Source organism: Spermophilus citellus (assembly GCF_964194105.1).
Source record: "Spermophilus citellus genome assembly, chromosome: 6".
Lineage (NCBI taxonomy): Eukaryota > Metazoa > Chordata > Mammalia > Rodentia > Sciuridae > Spermophilus > Spermophilus citellus.
This window is the reverse complement of record NC_138187.1, coordinates 11,431,545-11,443,456: the sequence shown is the minus strand read 5'-3', so window position 1 is coordinate 11,443,456 and position 11,912 is coordinate 11,431,545. Positions and strand designations below refer to the sequence as shown.

The 11,912-nt window shown below is 50.9% G+C and overlaps 1 protein-coding gene across 2 annotated transcripts in view; it reads right to left on the bottom strand.

Moving 5' to 3' along the window:
- Positions 1-256: 256 nt before the first annotated feature.
- The window catches only part of BMERB1 (bMERB domain containing 1), an 83,467-nt gene continuing 71,811 nt past the window's right edge, over positions 257-11,912 (bottom strand). Inside the window, exons 3-6 of one of the 2 annotated variants that reach the window (XM_081298732.1) lie at positions 8,602-8,675; positions 4,705-4,819; positions 3,505-3,587; positions 257-929 (exon numbers count right to left, since the gene is read on the bottom strand). In XM_081298732.1, coding sequence (XP_081154858.1) covers positions 817-929; positions 3,505-3,587; positions 4,705-4,819; positions 8,602-8,675 — 385 coding nt within the window. In that variant the 3' untranslated portion in view covers positions 257-816. The remainder of the gene's footprint in view (positions 930-3,504; positions 3,588-4,704; positions 4,820-8,601; positions 8,676-11,912) is intronic. The other variant, XM_081298733.1, reaches the window with a different exon arrangement.

Sequence of the window (11,912 nt, the reverse complement as noted above, 5' to 3'; positions counted from 1 at the left end):
CTTCCGTCTGTCCTGGCCTTGGCCTTGGATCCCCTCTTTCTTCCAAGCACTGGATCAGCTGCTGCCCAGACCTGTCCCCACTCAGCTCCATGCCCCTGGGCCAGACATGGCAAGTAAAAGAAGAGCCAAGAGCACAGTGGACACCCTCCCGATGTGAACTGGGCCCGGACACAGGATGGGAGGAAGCAGGAGATGTGACCACAGTGTGGCACACAAGCTCAAGTCTTTACAGACAGGCCATCGGCCTCCAACAACGTGACACTGATGGTGCCTGAGAGATGCATGGGCTACGTGTAGGGCCCTCCAGTGGGGGGTACGGTCCCTGGGAGAGGACAGACAGGGGATGGGACCTGTGCCTATTTGGGGCAGGCCTGACAGCAGAGCTGGGAGGGTGGACGGGGGGGGGGGTGTCCAACACGGTGCTAGATTGTTGAGAAGTCACAACTATACACACCTGGGGACCGATGCCCCTCTCCCAGATGACTTGCACAGTGGGTTAGATATAGCTAAATAGAAGTGGAGATAAACTTTTCTGAGGGAGGACCTTCCTGGTGGTTGGATAATTGGTGAGGCAGACTCCTGGGTTCGGCATGCTCTGGGGAGGGCCATGCGACGGTGAGGGACTCCCTATTGCTACACTCTGTACAGGGCGGCCGGCCCGCCTGCCGCGCCCCATGGCCCCTGGCGGCAGTCACAGGCTTGCCTTCAACCCCTTCCGGAAGCCTTGGAGAGCTCTTAGGCCCCGGTGAAATGGGGGCTATGACGACAAGAGGGTGGGAGGGGGTCCCCGTGGCTCCGGGGCACCCCGTGTTGGGGCTACATGATGTTGCACTGGGTGGCCCCGCAGCAATCCTTGATGAGTGCCAGCCCAGTCTTGGCCACTGTGGGCTTGCTAGGTGGGGGCTCTGCTTTCTTCTCTGCCCGGGAGCCTGCAGCAAAGTATAAGCACAGAAGGAGAGAGGGAGAGGTGAGGCAAGGAAAGCCCTGAGCACCGGCAGCCCCAACCCACCCCAAGCCCAGTCCAGGCCTTGCTCAGGTGATATGGAGAGCTGCTGTGCATTATATATGTCCAGTGACTGGTCCCACTTCCCTCTGGGCCCGCTGGCTTCCAGCTCTCAGCTTCCAACCACAGCCCTCTCCTAGCCACCATTGTAAATACCAAGCCTCACACATGACCTGGCATTCAATCTGAGGGGGGTCACATCTTTCAAATCTGGAAAATGATCCTATATTTTCAGATACCCACCCCCACGTTAGCTGTTTCCTCTCCTTCTGGATTGCCTACTAGATAGAATCGGACCTTCTCATTCTATCCTCTCTGATTCATGGCCTCTCGTATTTTACAACTTTTTCTGTTTATGTTGGGTAATTTCCTCAGGTCTGCTTTCCAGTTTATGAGCTGTACCTTCAACTGTGTCTCTGTATTTAGTCCATTGAGTTTTTACTTTAGTGACAATTTTTTAAAAGGGTGATTTTTTGTAAATCAATCAATTCTTTTTTCATAGCATCCTGCTTTTGAGCTTTTGTTTCATTCCTTATCTCTAATTATTTAAATGTATGTATTGTCTCTTTAAAATAGTTGTTAGGTATGGTTCTTGGGAGAGCATTCTCTTTGTTGCATCCACTGATTTTCCTCACAGTGGTACAGTTTTATTTTATTTCATTTTGGGTGTGTGTATTTGTGTGTGTGTGTGTGTGTGTGTGTGTGTGTGTGTTTTGTACTGGAGATTGATCCCAGAGCAGTTAGCCATTGACTCATATCTCACCTTTCTTTATTTTTCATTTTGAGATCAGGTCTTTCTAAGTTACGTAGGGCCTCACTAAATTGCTGAGGCTGGCTTTGAACTTGTGATCCTCCAGCCTCAGCCTCCCAAACCACTGGGATTACAGGCGTGCACCACCACGCTTCATGGTGGTACAATTCTTGTTGTGTTTTGATATTTACTGAGCGCTCCTCTTGGTGGGAGTCGTTTTTCTCCAGGGTAGTGCTGTGTATCAGGGGTTGCAGAAGACTCACTGATAAGTTCTGCATTTGCTCTTGCTAGGACCCCAGAGATTTCACTGGTTTCCAATTTGCTTTTATTTTTCCATCTGGGATTTAAGCACCAGGATGAGTATTGTGGGCCCACACTTCACCTCTTGCTTATGGTATGGGCTGGGTGTTTCGATTTCTTACTGAGATCATTTCTTTCTTCTATCCCTAACCTCACACAGAAGGAAGGTTTTCTTGCTCCTTCTCCAAATTGTTGAGTGGAGTTTTTCTATTTTGCCTTTTTTTTTAGAAGAGACTGTCCCTCGAGGATGCCGGCTTCGGGCAGGGATCATGTGCCTTGTGGTCTTAGGAATCAATAGAAGGGAAGACAGACTCCCTCCCTTCCCCTGCCTTTTTTTCTTATGGTGCTTGGAATTGAACCCACGGAGCTCTTTTCATTTTTATTTATTTATTTTTTTTTGAGACGGGGTCTTGCTAAGTCACCCAGGCTGGCCTCCAACTTGTGATCCTCCTGCCTCAGCTTCCCAAGTAGCTGAGATTATAGGTGTGAGCCACCACAACCAGGAGGTAACAGATGTTCTCTCAGGAGTAACAGATGGCAAAGTAAACTGGGTTTGTGTTTGTAAACACGGTGCAGCTTCTGGTTTTTGTATTCCCAACAAGATTCCAGCCCTGACCCTGGTAACAGCTCCTGTCTCTGTGGCTGCTGGAGGGGGAGGGCACGTGACACAGACCTGGCCAATCAGGGTACCCCCAACCTCTCCATAGCAGTCACAGGTCTCAGAGATGGGAACCGGATCGAAGAGAGACCAGAGTCTTCCCCTGAGATTTGTGTATTAAAATACCAGGAGAACAGACCTGGCATCGCCTCGGAGCTGCCAAGCCATGGTTCTGGGATTCTGACCCACGGAGAAGGGGTGTGTAATAGGAGGAAATGAAGTTAGCATGCCAAGAAGGGCAGAGATGAGAAATGGAAGGAGAGTGGGGGAATGCTGATCATGTCCTGTCTCTGACACCCTGTTTCTTGTCACCCTTCCTCCAACAAATCCTCTTTTTTTGCTTAGACCAGATGGAGCTGAGCATCTTATAACTGAAGGAGGCCCTTGAATTCAGCAGTGGGACTCCTTTGAGAAACACAGAGCCAACAAAGAAAGAGAAGACAGCTCCTTGACAGGAGGAGCCAGCATCACTTTAATTTCCTGGTGGACACTGGTTCCCCCAAATCGAGGGTCCACCTTGCGGCATTTCCCAGACTTTTTTTTAACCTTTTTGCTCTAGGTCTTTCGTTAAGGCTCGATTTCTGAGAAGTGCTTCTGGCCCTCCAGAGATCCCAGCCCTGACAGGGGCCAGAGTTCCCAGGGCCTCACCAAACCATGTGCTGTGGTAGCACGTGGGCCTGGGGAACTGGATTGCAAGAAAGCCTTTTTGCTGTGCCCTCTGGTCCCAGATCTCTCTGAAATATCCTTCCCTCTCTCTGGTGGGGGAAGAGGAGGAATGGTGAAGGCACTCACTGGCTGGAGATTTGGCTACTTTGTCTAGAGGTTTTAACTTGATTCTCAGGAAATCAGCCATTTCCTTGTCTTCTTCTTGCTCCCTGGGAAGGCAGATGTGCAAAAGAGAGAGCAGAGTGAGCGAGGAAACGTCGAGGCACCAAGGGAAGGGGGCGCGAGGTGCTAAACGCGTGGGACCGGGGGTAGGGCTCTGCGGACGGTACCCACGTGTTGTGTGCTCTGTGTGTGGCGCGTGGGGATCGTGCGCGTTGAACTGCTCTGAACCAGAGATGTGTGGACAGTGGGTGAATACAGATGCAGAGCTAGGGTGAGAGCCCAGAGCAGAGATGGACATGACAGGACCCAGTTATCCGGCTGGGGGTTCAGTGAGCTGGGCAACATCTCTCCTGACCCTGTACCTTCAAGCCACCCCTGTCACCTGTGCTCCCACAGATGTGTGGCCAGTCTTAGAAAGTCACCTCAGCTCATCAAGGTCACCAGGAATAAAGTTGATGGTCCCAGCCCAGCTGAGCAAGGCAAGGCCTATCCAGGGGCCTTGGAGAGGGACCTCAGGGGACACAGAATAAAGAGTTGCCCTCCACAAAAAGAGAGACTTCAAAAGCTTTGTTTGGAGACAAAAATTATTAAGAATCAACATTCTCAGCATTTTCTATGCCCAGACTCCTCAGGAACCTTCCAGAACCCTGGGCCTGTGGTCATCCGGGTCAAGCTGGCCAGTAGGAATGGGTATAAAAGGGCCCTGGAGCCACTGAGGAAAAGGGAAAGGAAGGGAGGAATTGGGGACGCTGGGGGGGGGGGCAGGAGACGGAAACAAGGCGATATAGGGGCAGAGTTTCTGTAGATACTGACAAGAGAAGTTTCCAGAAGTTGCCTTGATGAGTTGGGAAACTATGTAGGGAGCTCTGTCATTTGTTATGTGAAGTCATCTCCCCGCCCCAGGGCACCTCCCTAAATGACGTTCACTTAAGACACACAAGACTTTGCAAGACGTTGGGGGACTGGCTTGGAGTTCTATTAAGTGGGAGGTGGGTCCTCAGGCCGAAGGCTGGGATTCATTTGGGGTCAGTGACTGGGGAGCCTGGTGGAGGCCGTGTGTGTGCTGGGCAAGGCAGGGCCTCTCGGGAGCAGAGCGTGGGTTTTATGGGGAAGGAGGAGGCTGGGGTCTGGTGGCCACAGGCTTGAGGATGTGTCCCCACTCACCTTAGCCGCTCCACCTCCGCGTCGTCCACGAGGAAGTCTCTCTTCTGCACGAGTCTGTGGATCTTCTGGATTAGCTCATCCTCTCTCTGCTTCTGCAGCTTGGTTTTTTCTTCTTCTGGGAAGAACAAAGCATCAGTAAAGAAACAGTTGAGGACAACCCCTCGAAGCACTTGAGTCTGAGGGGCTGGGTCAGGGTCCTGGCTCTGCCAGTTCACTCGCTGTGTGAACCTGAAGAAGCCACGTGGCCTCTTCAAGTCTCGGTTTCCTCATCTGTAAAATACACACAGAATCAGGCTCAAAAAGGCAGCAGATATCAGTGTGTGACTCAGCCCGGCCTCGGGGAGCCCTCAGAAAATGGTGGTGACCCCGCAAGGGGGATCTGCAGAAGACAGAGGGGGACAAAGCGCTGGCCGGGTTTTGGGTGGGGGGCTGTTCAGGAGGGACCTGCTGTGTGGTGTGGGTGAACCAGTTTCTCAGGGGAAAAAAAAGAAAAAACGATTGTCCATGCCGATGACATTAGCCTGTCCCAAATACCCAGGGCCAAGAGGGCAAGGAAAGACGGGCTGAAGGTCAAAACAGAAGGAGCCCAGGGGCAAAAATCCGAAACCCACTTCCAGCTCTTTCGGCTCAAATCCGTTCAGAATGAAAAAAAAAATGCAGGCAGCCTGTCCATCTGCCCACTTAGGGGCGCTGACGGCCTCCAGATCTGGACGCAGAACTGGAGGTGAGAAGAGAGTCATCCTTCGGAATCTATGTGGGGTTGGTTTCAGTCACCCCCCTGCACACCCTCCCGTAGACTTTAAGCCATCTCTAGGTCACTTGTAATACCCGATCCAATGTCAGTGCGACGGAAATAGTTTTGTTACACTCTATTGTTTAGGAAATAACACCAAGAAAGAAGGTCTGTACAATGTTCAGTACAGAGACAATGTTTTCCCCCCCGCAGTTTTAAAAATCTATGGTTGGTTGAATCCATGGATCTGGAACCCACAGATCCATACGTCTGAATGGTTGGTTTGTCTCATTAACCAAAAGGCCACCAGCTCATGAAGAAGCGCAGTGGAATTGTGAGCAGTCCCCAGTTCCCAATGACCAGGACACTGCTCTGACCAAGGTGGGGCTTGAGCCTGATTCCCTAAATCACTTCTCAGCACCACAATGTCCTCCCTGCTACCTCTAAGCCAGGGCCAGTGGCTTCCCTCTCCCAGAAGTTACAGCATCTAAAAATGTCTCCAGACCTTGCCAAACATCCCTGGGGGAGCAAACCCCCCCGCAGTTGAGAACCACTTCCAACAACCCTGTGAAGGTGACACTATTTTCACGTCCACAGCCACACCTCAGCATGCCCCGCTCTCAGGACGCAGGGGTGGCAGCGGAGGTGGTATGAGACTTTGGACCTGGGCTGTTGTCCAATCAGAGTTCCCCGACTATCAACACACTGGCAAATTATTTTCTGACCTTGGCTCAAAAAAAGCATGATTTTATTGGCTGTTTACTCTCCACTGAATACTTTATGGTCACTGTGTTGCTAGGAACATTCATTTTTCTCCTCCTAAATGCAGCTACATCCATCTAGCAACCTGTCAGTGGCCCAGGGAAGACAGAGAAAGTCACCCAGCAAGAAGGATGGAGGGGAAGAGGGGGAGGAAGGAGGCTTGGGAAGGCAGGAGAGGAGGAGGCTCTGGATTTCTGCACAGAAGTCACAGGAAGAAGCAGTTTGTAGGGGAATCAGTGGGGCTGGGGTAGGGCCCGGGGCTCTGTGGCTCTTGAGCCCTGGACCTGGTTTGAGTTGTGTTCTCAGCGGGGACATGGGTGGCATGTCACTCCAGCAGGATGCGTTTTCCAGGGGGCCTGTGGTGTCTAGGTCCCGGGCTGCAGCCTCCCTGGCCTCTGCCCGTGGGATGTCACCACCGAACCTGCCTTTACACTTTTGATATTTGGCTCATCCTGAATTTTTCTTGGCATGCATTTAAAATATTTATCATGCCTGCTGAGTTTGGGGAGCTCCTTTGAGGTATCTTGTTCTCCTTGCCCTCCATCTGGCCCTGGTCGCCAACTGCCCCGGTCACTGTCAAACCAAAAAGTACCATTTCCATGCCTGCTCTGGAGGCCGCCACAGCCCCCGGTAGTCTTGGTGGACTCCGTGGTCACACACTCATGCCTCCTTGGCCTTGGTGGGATCCCATGTGTCCTGCTGAGCTAACAATGGGCCCTGGGAGGACACGGTCACCCAAATGCATCTCCAGGGAGATGGAAATTGGAACCCAGCAGCCCCGAGAATCGGGCAGTTACATAGGGAGGTCAGGAAAGGGAGGTGGAGGGGCCTTGCATGGCTCAGGTGCTACCGGGGGAAAATTGAATGTGTACCCAAAATGGGAGTTGGTGGCCAAGAACGTTCCACTGGCTTCCGGGTTTCAGGCCCTTGTGAGGCTGGAGTGAGTAGAATATGCCCCCACCCCCATGGATAAGTTCATGTCTACTCTAATGGGAAATAGGTCCTCTCAATATTCATATCCACCCTGTGCAGAAATAGCCTATTTCCAAAGTAATTTGAAAAATCACTTGGCAGATGGGATTAGTGAAGCTAAAATTAAGTTACACTCATTACAGCGGACTCTGTCGTCCAGTGACTGGGGTCCTCGGAAGGGCAGACGTCAGAGGCAGGCTGGGATGATACAGCTGTCAGCCAAGGACTGACCGGGACCTTCAGATGGTAGAAGAGACGGAGACTCTCCTCTAAGCCTCTGGAGAGAGCACGGCCTGTCGGTATCTGGACGTCAGACTTCTGGCCTCCAGAAGTCTAAGAAAATTCACCTCTGGTTGTTGTAAGTCACCAGAGTAGTGGGGATTTGTTCTGGGGACCACACAAAATAAATACAGCGTGTGAGGGCTCCAGGAGACGTCCGCGTCCTCGTAGTGACCGAGGGTTCTGTGTTCACATAACCCTGGATGGGTCTCTGCACCTTTCCACCAAATTCCCCCTGGAAGAGCTAGAAGAGTGGAACCAGCCTGGTGGCTCTCACCCCTGGCTGGTCATCACGATCATGTGGAAGGTATCCCCACTACCCCCTAGTCCTTGGGGTTGAACCCAGGGGTGCTCCACCACTGAGCCACATCCCCAGCCCTTTGCATTTTATTTCAAGACGGGGTCTCACCAGGTTACTCAGGCTGGCTTAGAAACTTGTGACCCTCCTGCCTCAGCCTCCCCAGCCACCAGAATTACTGGCATGTGCCCCCTTGCCTGACTGGAAAGCTTTTCAAAATTACCAGGTCCCGCACCTGACCAAATGAATCAGAATTTCTAGTGGTGACTGGACTATAGTATTTTTTTCCCATTTATTTATGGTTTAATTTTTTAATGCTTAACTGGTTTTGGTGATTTTTATAGAGATATAATTCACACACCATGGAGTTGGCCCCTTTCAATTAGGACAGTGGGCTCAGTTGTTTATCCCCAGAGCCTCACACATGCGAGGCAAGCGCTCTACCCCTGAGCCACAACCTCAGCCCATAACCACTATCTTCTACTTGTTCCCAAGCAGAAAAATGATGATAGTAATTGCTAATATTTATTGGGCGGTTTGAGCCACATATCAAGCTAAGCGTTTGGTCTGCAATGTACCTTTGTCACGGTGACATTTACAGTTAGTGAATCGGGTACTATTACTGTTCTATTTTCAGAGAGACACTGAGTCTCAGAGAGGTGACTTTCCCAGGGTCCAAACGTGGCCAGGCCTGCCCGGCTTGAACTTGTTCTTGGACCCCATGTTCAGGGTGCAAGAGTGAAGCCAGGCTCGGAGGAGAGATGAACCCGTCTCCCAGACCCTGGGGTGCAGATGGAGCCGGCTGGGGGCCCCCAAGCAGCTGCTAGCAGGGAGTGAGGCCGCGTGTGGTTACCTGGGATGGCGACCAAGTTCTGCAGCTCCTGCTTGAGGTCCATGATGTCCTTGCAGAGCTGAATGTCATCCATCCTGGGGAAACAAGGCCACATCAACAGAACACGCCCCCAGCATCCCCTGCTTGAGCAAAGAGGGGCTGTGGGAGGGGGTCCTCCTGCACAGCCTGTGGGTGCTTGGGGGTCACTTTGGGTGTCGACTTGACTGGATTGAGGGATGCCTCAGGGGCTGGTGAAGCACAGTTTCTGGATGAGTCCAGGAGGGCTCTCCAGAGGAGCCTGGCCTGTCCGTCCCGGACTGTGTGGGAGGAACCGGCCTCAGTGTGGCTGGGAGCCCGGATGGAGAAGGACAAGGAGAAGGTTCTGGGGGGGGGGGGTTCTCCCTGCTTTTCTGTCGCCCTCCCTCGCTCCTTCCCAGCCCCCCTCTTGGAGCAGAACGCCCTTCTCCTCTTGCCCTGGGACATCAGTCTCCACCTTTAGATTCTGGGACTTGTACTAACGTCCCCCGGGAGCGTGGGCTGGCTGCAGCTTCAGCTCCCCTGGTTTGGAGGCTTCAGGCCTGCACTGAGCCACACCACCCGGGTCTCTGGTTCCCCCGCTGGCCGACAGCCCACGTGGGACTCCTCAGCCAACTCCCCCAACAAGTCCTGTGTCCTGTGTCCTCTTGGTTCTGTCTCTCTGGAGAACCCAGACTGATACACATGGCCATGGTAGAAGTTGGCCCTCACGAGGAGCCTTCCAAACACTGCCCAGTGTCCCACTGCTCGGCAACGATCCGTCCCTGTGAACGACACCGGGATCTGTGCTTCTGTTGTGCTGTTGGGCAGGAGCTCCTCTGTTGCAGGCTCAGGTTGTTTTATACTTTTATTTTTTTCTGCCGGTTTACGTTAAGCAATTCTAAGCAGGCCAGGTGTGGTGGTACAGGCCTATAATCCCAGCAACTCAGGAGGCTGAGGCAGGAGGATCACAAGTTCAAGGCCAGTGAGAGCAATTTAGTGAGGCCCTAAGCAATTTAGCAAGACCCTATCTCAAAATAATAATAATAATAATAATAATAATAATAATAATAATAACAATAATAATAATAATAAAGGGCTGGGGGTGTAGCTCAGTGATAAAGGGCCTCTAGATTCAATCCTCATATCAAGGAGGGGGAAAAAAACCCTTAGCATTACAAAAATTCACAGCACAGAGAAAATCTCGCTAATCCTTTAGCAAAAGTATTGCTAACAGTTTGATCTATATCTCTTGTGATTTTTTTTTCTTTTTTTTTGGCAGGGTGGGGGGAACCATGGATTGAACTCAAGGGCACTTGACCACTGAGCCACATCCCCAGCCCTATTTTGTATTTTATTTAGAGACAGGGTATCACTGAGTGGCTTAGTGCCTCAATTTTGCTGAGGCTGGCTTTGAACTCACGATCCTCCTGCCTCAGCCTCCCAAGCCGCTGGGATTACAGGCACGCGCCGCTGCACCTAGCTCTCCTAATTTTTAAAATGCTTATGCTACCATATGTGACACCACTGTTATTATACAAAAATATTTTGGCAATCTGCTTTTTTGGCTTTTTCTTTTTTTTTTACTTAATAATATATCTCGGGCATTTTTCCCTGTCAGTTCATGCAAATATATTCATTTTTAATGAATGCACTATATTCTATTATGTTGATATACAGTGATTTATTTAACTAGTTTTGTATGCATAGACTTCTGGGTATTTATCTGATACATCTCAATGATAAACTCTCAGAAATGCAATTGCTTAGTCAAGTGACATGAACACTTATATTTTAATAGAATATTCCAAATTGCCCCCCAGGGACATTGTACATATTCCCACCGAAGGTGTGTTGTGGGAGGGTGCTCACTCCTATAATCTCAGTAATTGGGCTACAGACACAGTTTTTCCTTATGCATGATAGTTTGTTGTGTATGCTATAAAAGTCAGCTTGTCTTACTATAAGTAATATTGTAATGGCTGCCTGGAACTTCACCATGTCGATTTACAAGGGCTGTGTTCACTACATCCATATCTGATTACAGAGGTGGGTTTTCAGGTGGCTTGTGCTGTTTCAGGATAAATGTTAGTGTGAAGATTTTTCTTCTCATTGGCTTATTTGGGGAGGGGATGCTTAGAGTCTCAGAAGTGGAACCATTAGGTACAAATGGCTTGATTAGGTCTGTGGCCGTTGAAATCTATTTTCTAACCTCTTCCCTAAGGGTGTACATGTGGACATCCTCTCTGTACATCTTTATTGAGCATCTTCTGACACTGTCCTGGGCTTGGGGATACATCAGCAAGCAAGACCAAGACCCTCATAAAGCTGCCCCTCTGGCAGCTGAGATAGGAGGCACACCCAGATAGTTAATCCCTCAGTCTCCATGGGGGATTCCCTCTAGGACCCCCAAAATCCCAGGATGCTCAGATCCTGTACATAAAACGGCTTAGTATTTGTCTAGACCCTTCACACATTCTCCTCTAGACTTTAAATCATCTCTTGATTACTTTTAATACCTAATGCAACAAATGCTATGCACCCAGTTAGAGGTGGACACAATGTCTTTATTTGACTTTATGTGGTACTGAGAATGGAACCCAGGGCCTCACGCATGCTAGGTGAGTGCTCTACCACTGAGCCACAGCCCCAGCCCGAGAGGGATTGTTAAGACTGTTATTTTAGTGATGTGGAAACAGGTCAAGAGTCTCAGCTGGTCCCTCCTGCTAGTGGGAACTGGGCCAGGACTAGAGATGGACTTCAGAGTCTGAGTTGGCCTGTCAGTCGCATCCTGCAGCATCTTCAAAAGAGCTCCACCTGCTGGCTCCTTTCCATATCGCAGTCCACTGCCAGCATCCAGGGCCCTGCCCTTTGAGGGTCAGGAAGTGCCCATAGTCTTCCAATCCATCTTTCAGGACCAGAGCCAGGGTGTCCTGCTGCAGCTCACATCTCGGCTGCCAGCGGCACCCCATACATTTTTCCAGCCCCGCCCCAGAATGTCTCGCAGGTGGCAGGTGCCCCAGGTGAGCGAGCTCCGGCTTGCCAGAGGCACGGGCTGTTCCTGTTGGTGATCAGTCACCTGGAGGGGTTCCGAATCCTTCTCCACACCCACACAGGGATCAGGCCGCCTGGGTGGTTCTCAGCGAGGGTGATTTTGGTCCCCGAGGACAAATGTCATGTCTGAAGACGTTTTTGGTTATTCCAACTGGGTGTGTGCATGGGTGGGGGGCTGCTCCTGGCATCCAGTGGGAAGAGTCCAAAGATGGCGCTAAACACCCTACAGTGCCCAGGACAACCCCTGGTCGACAATGATCCCT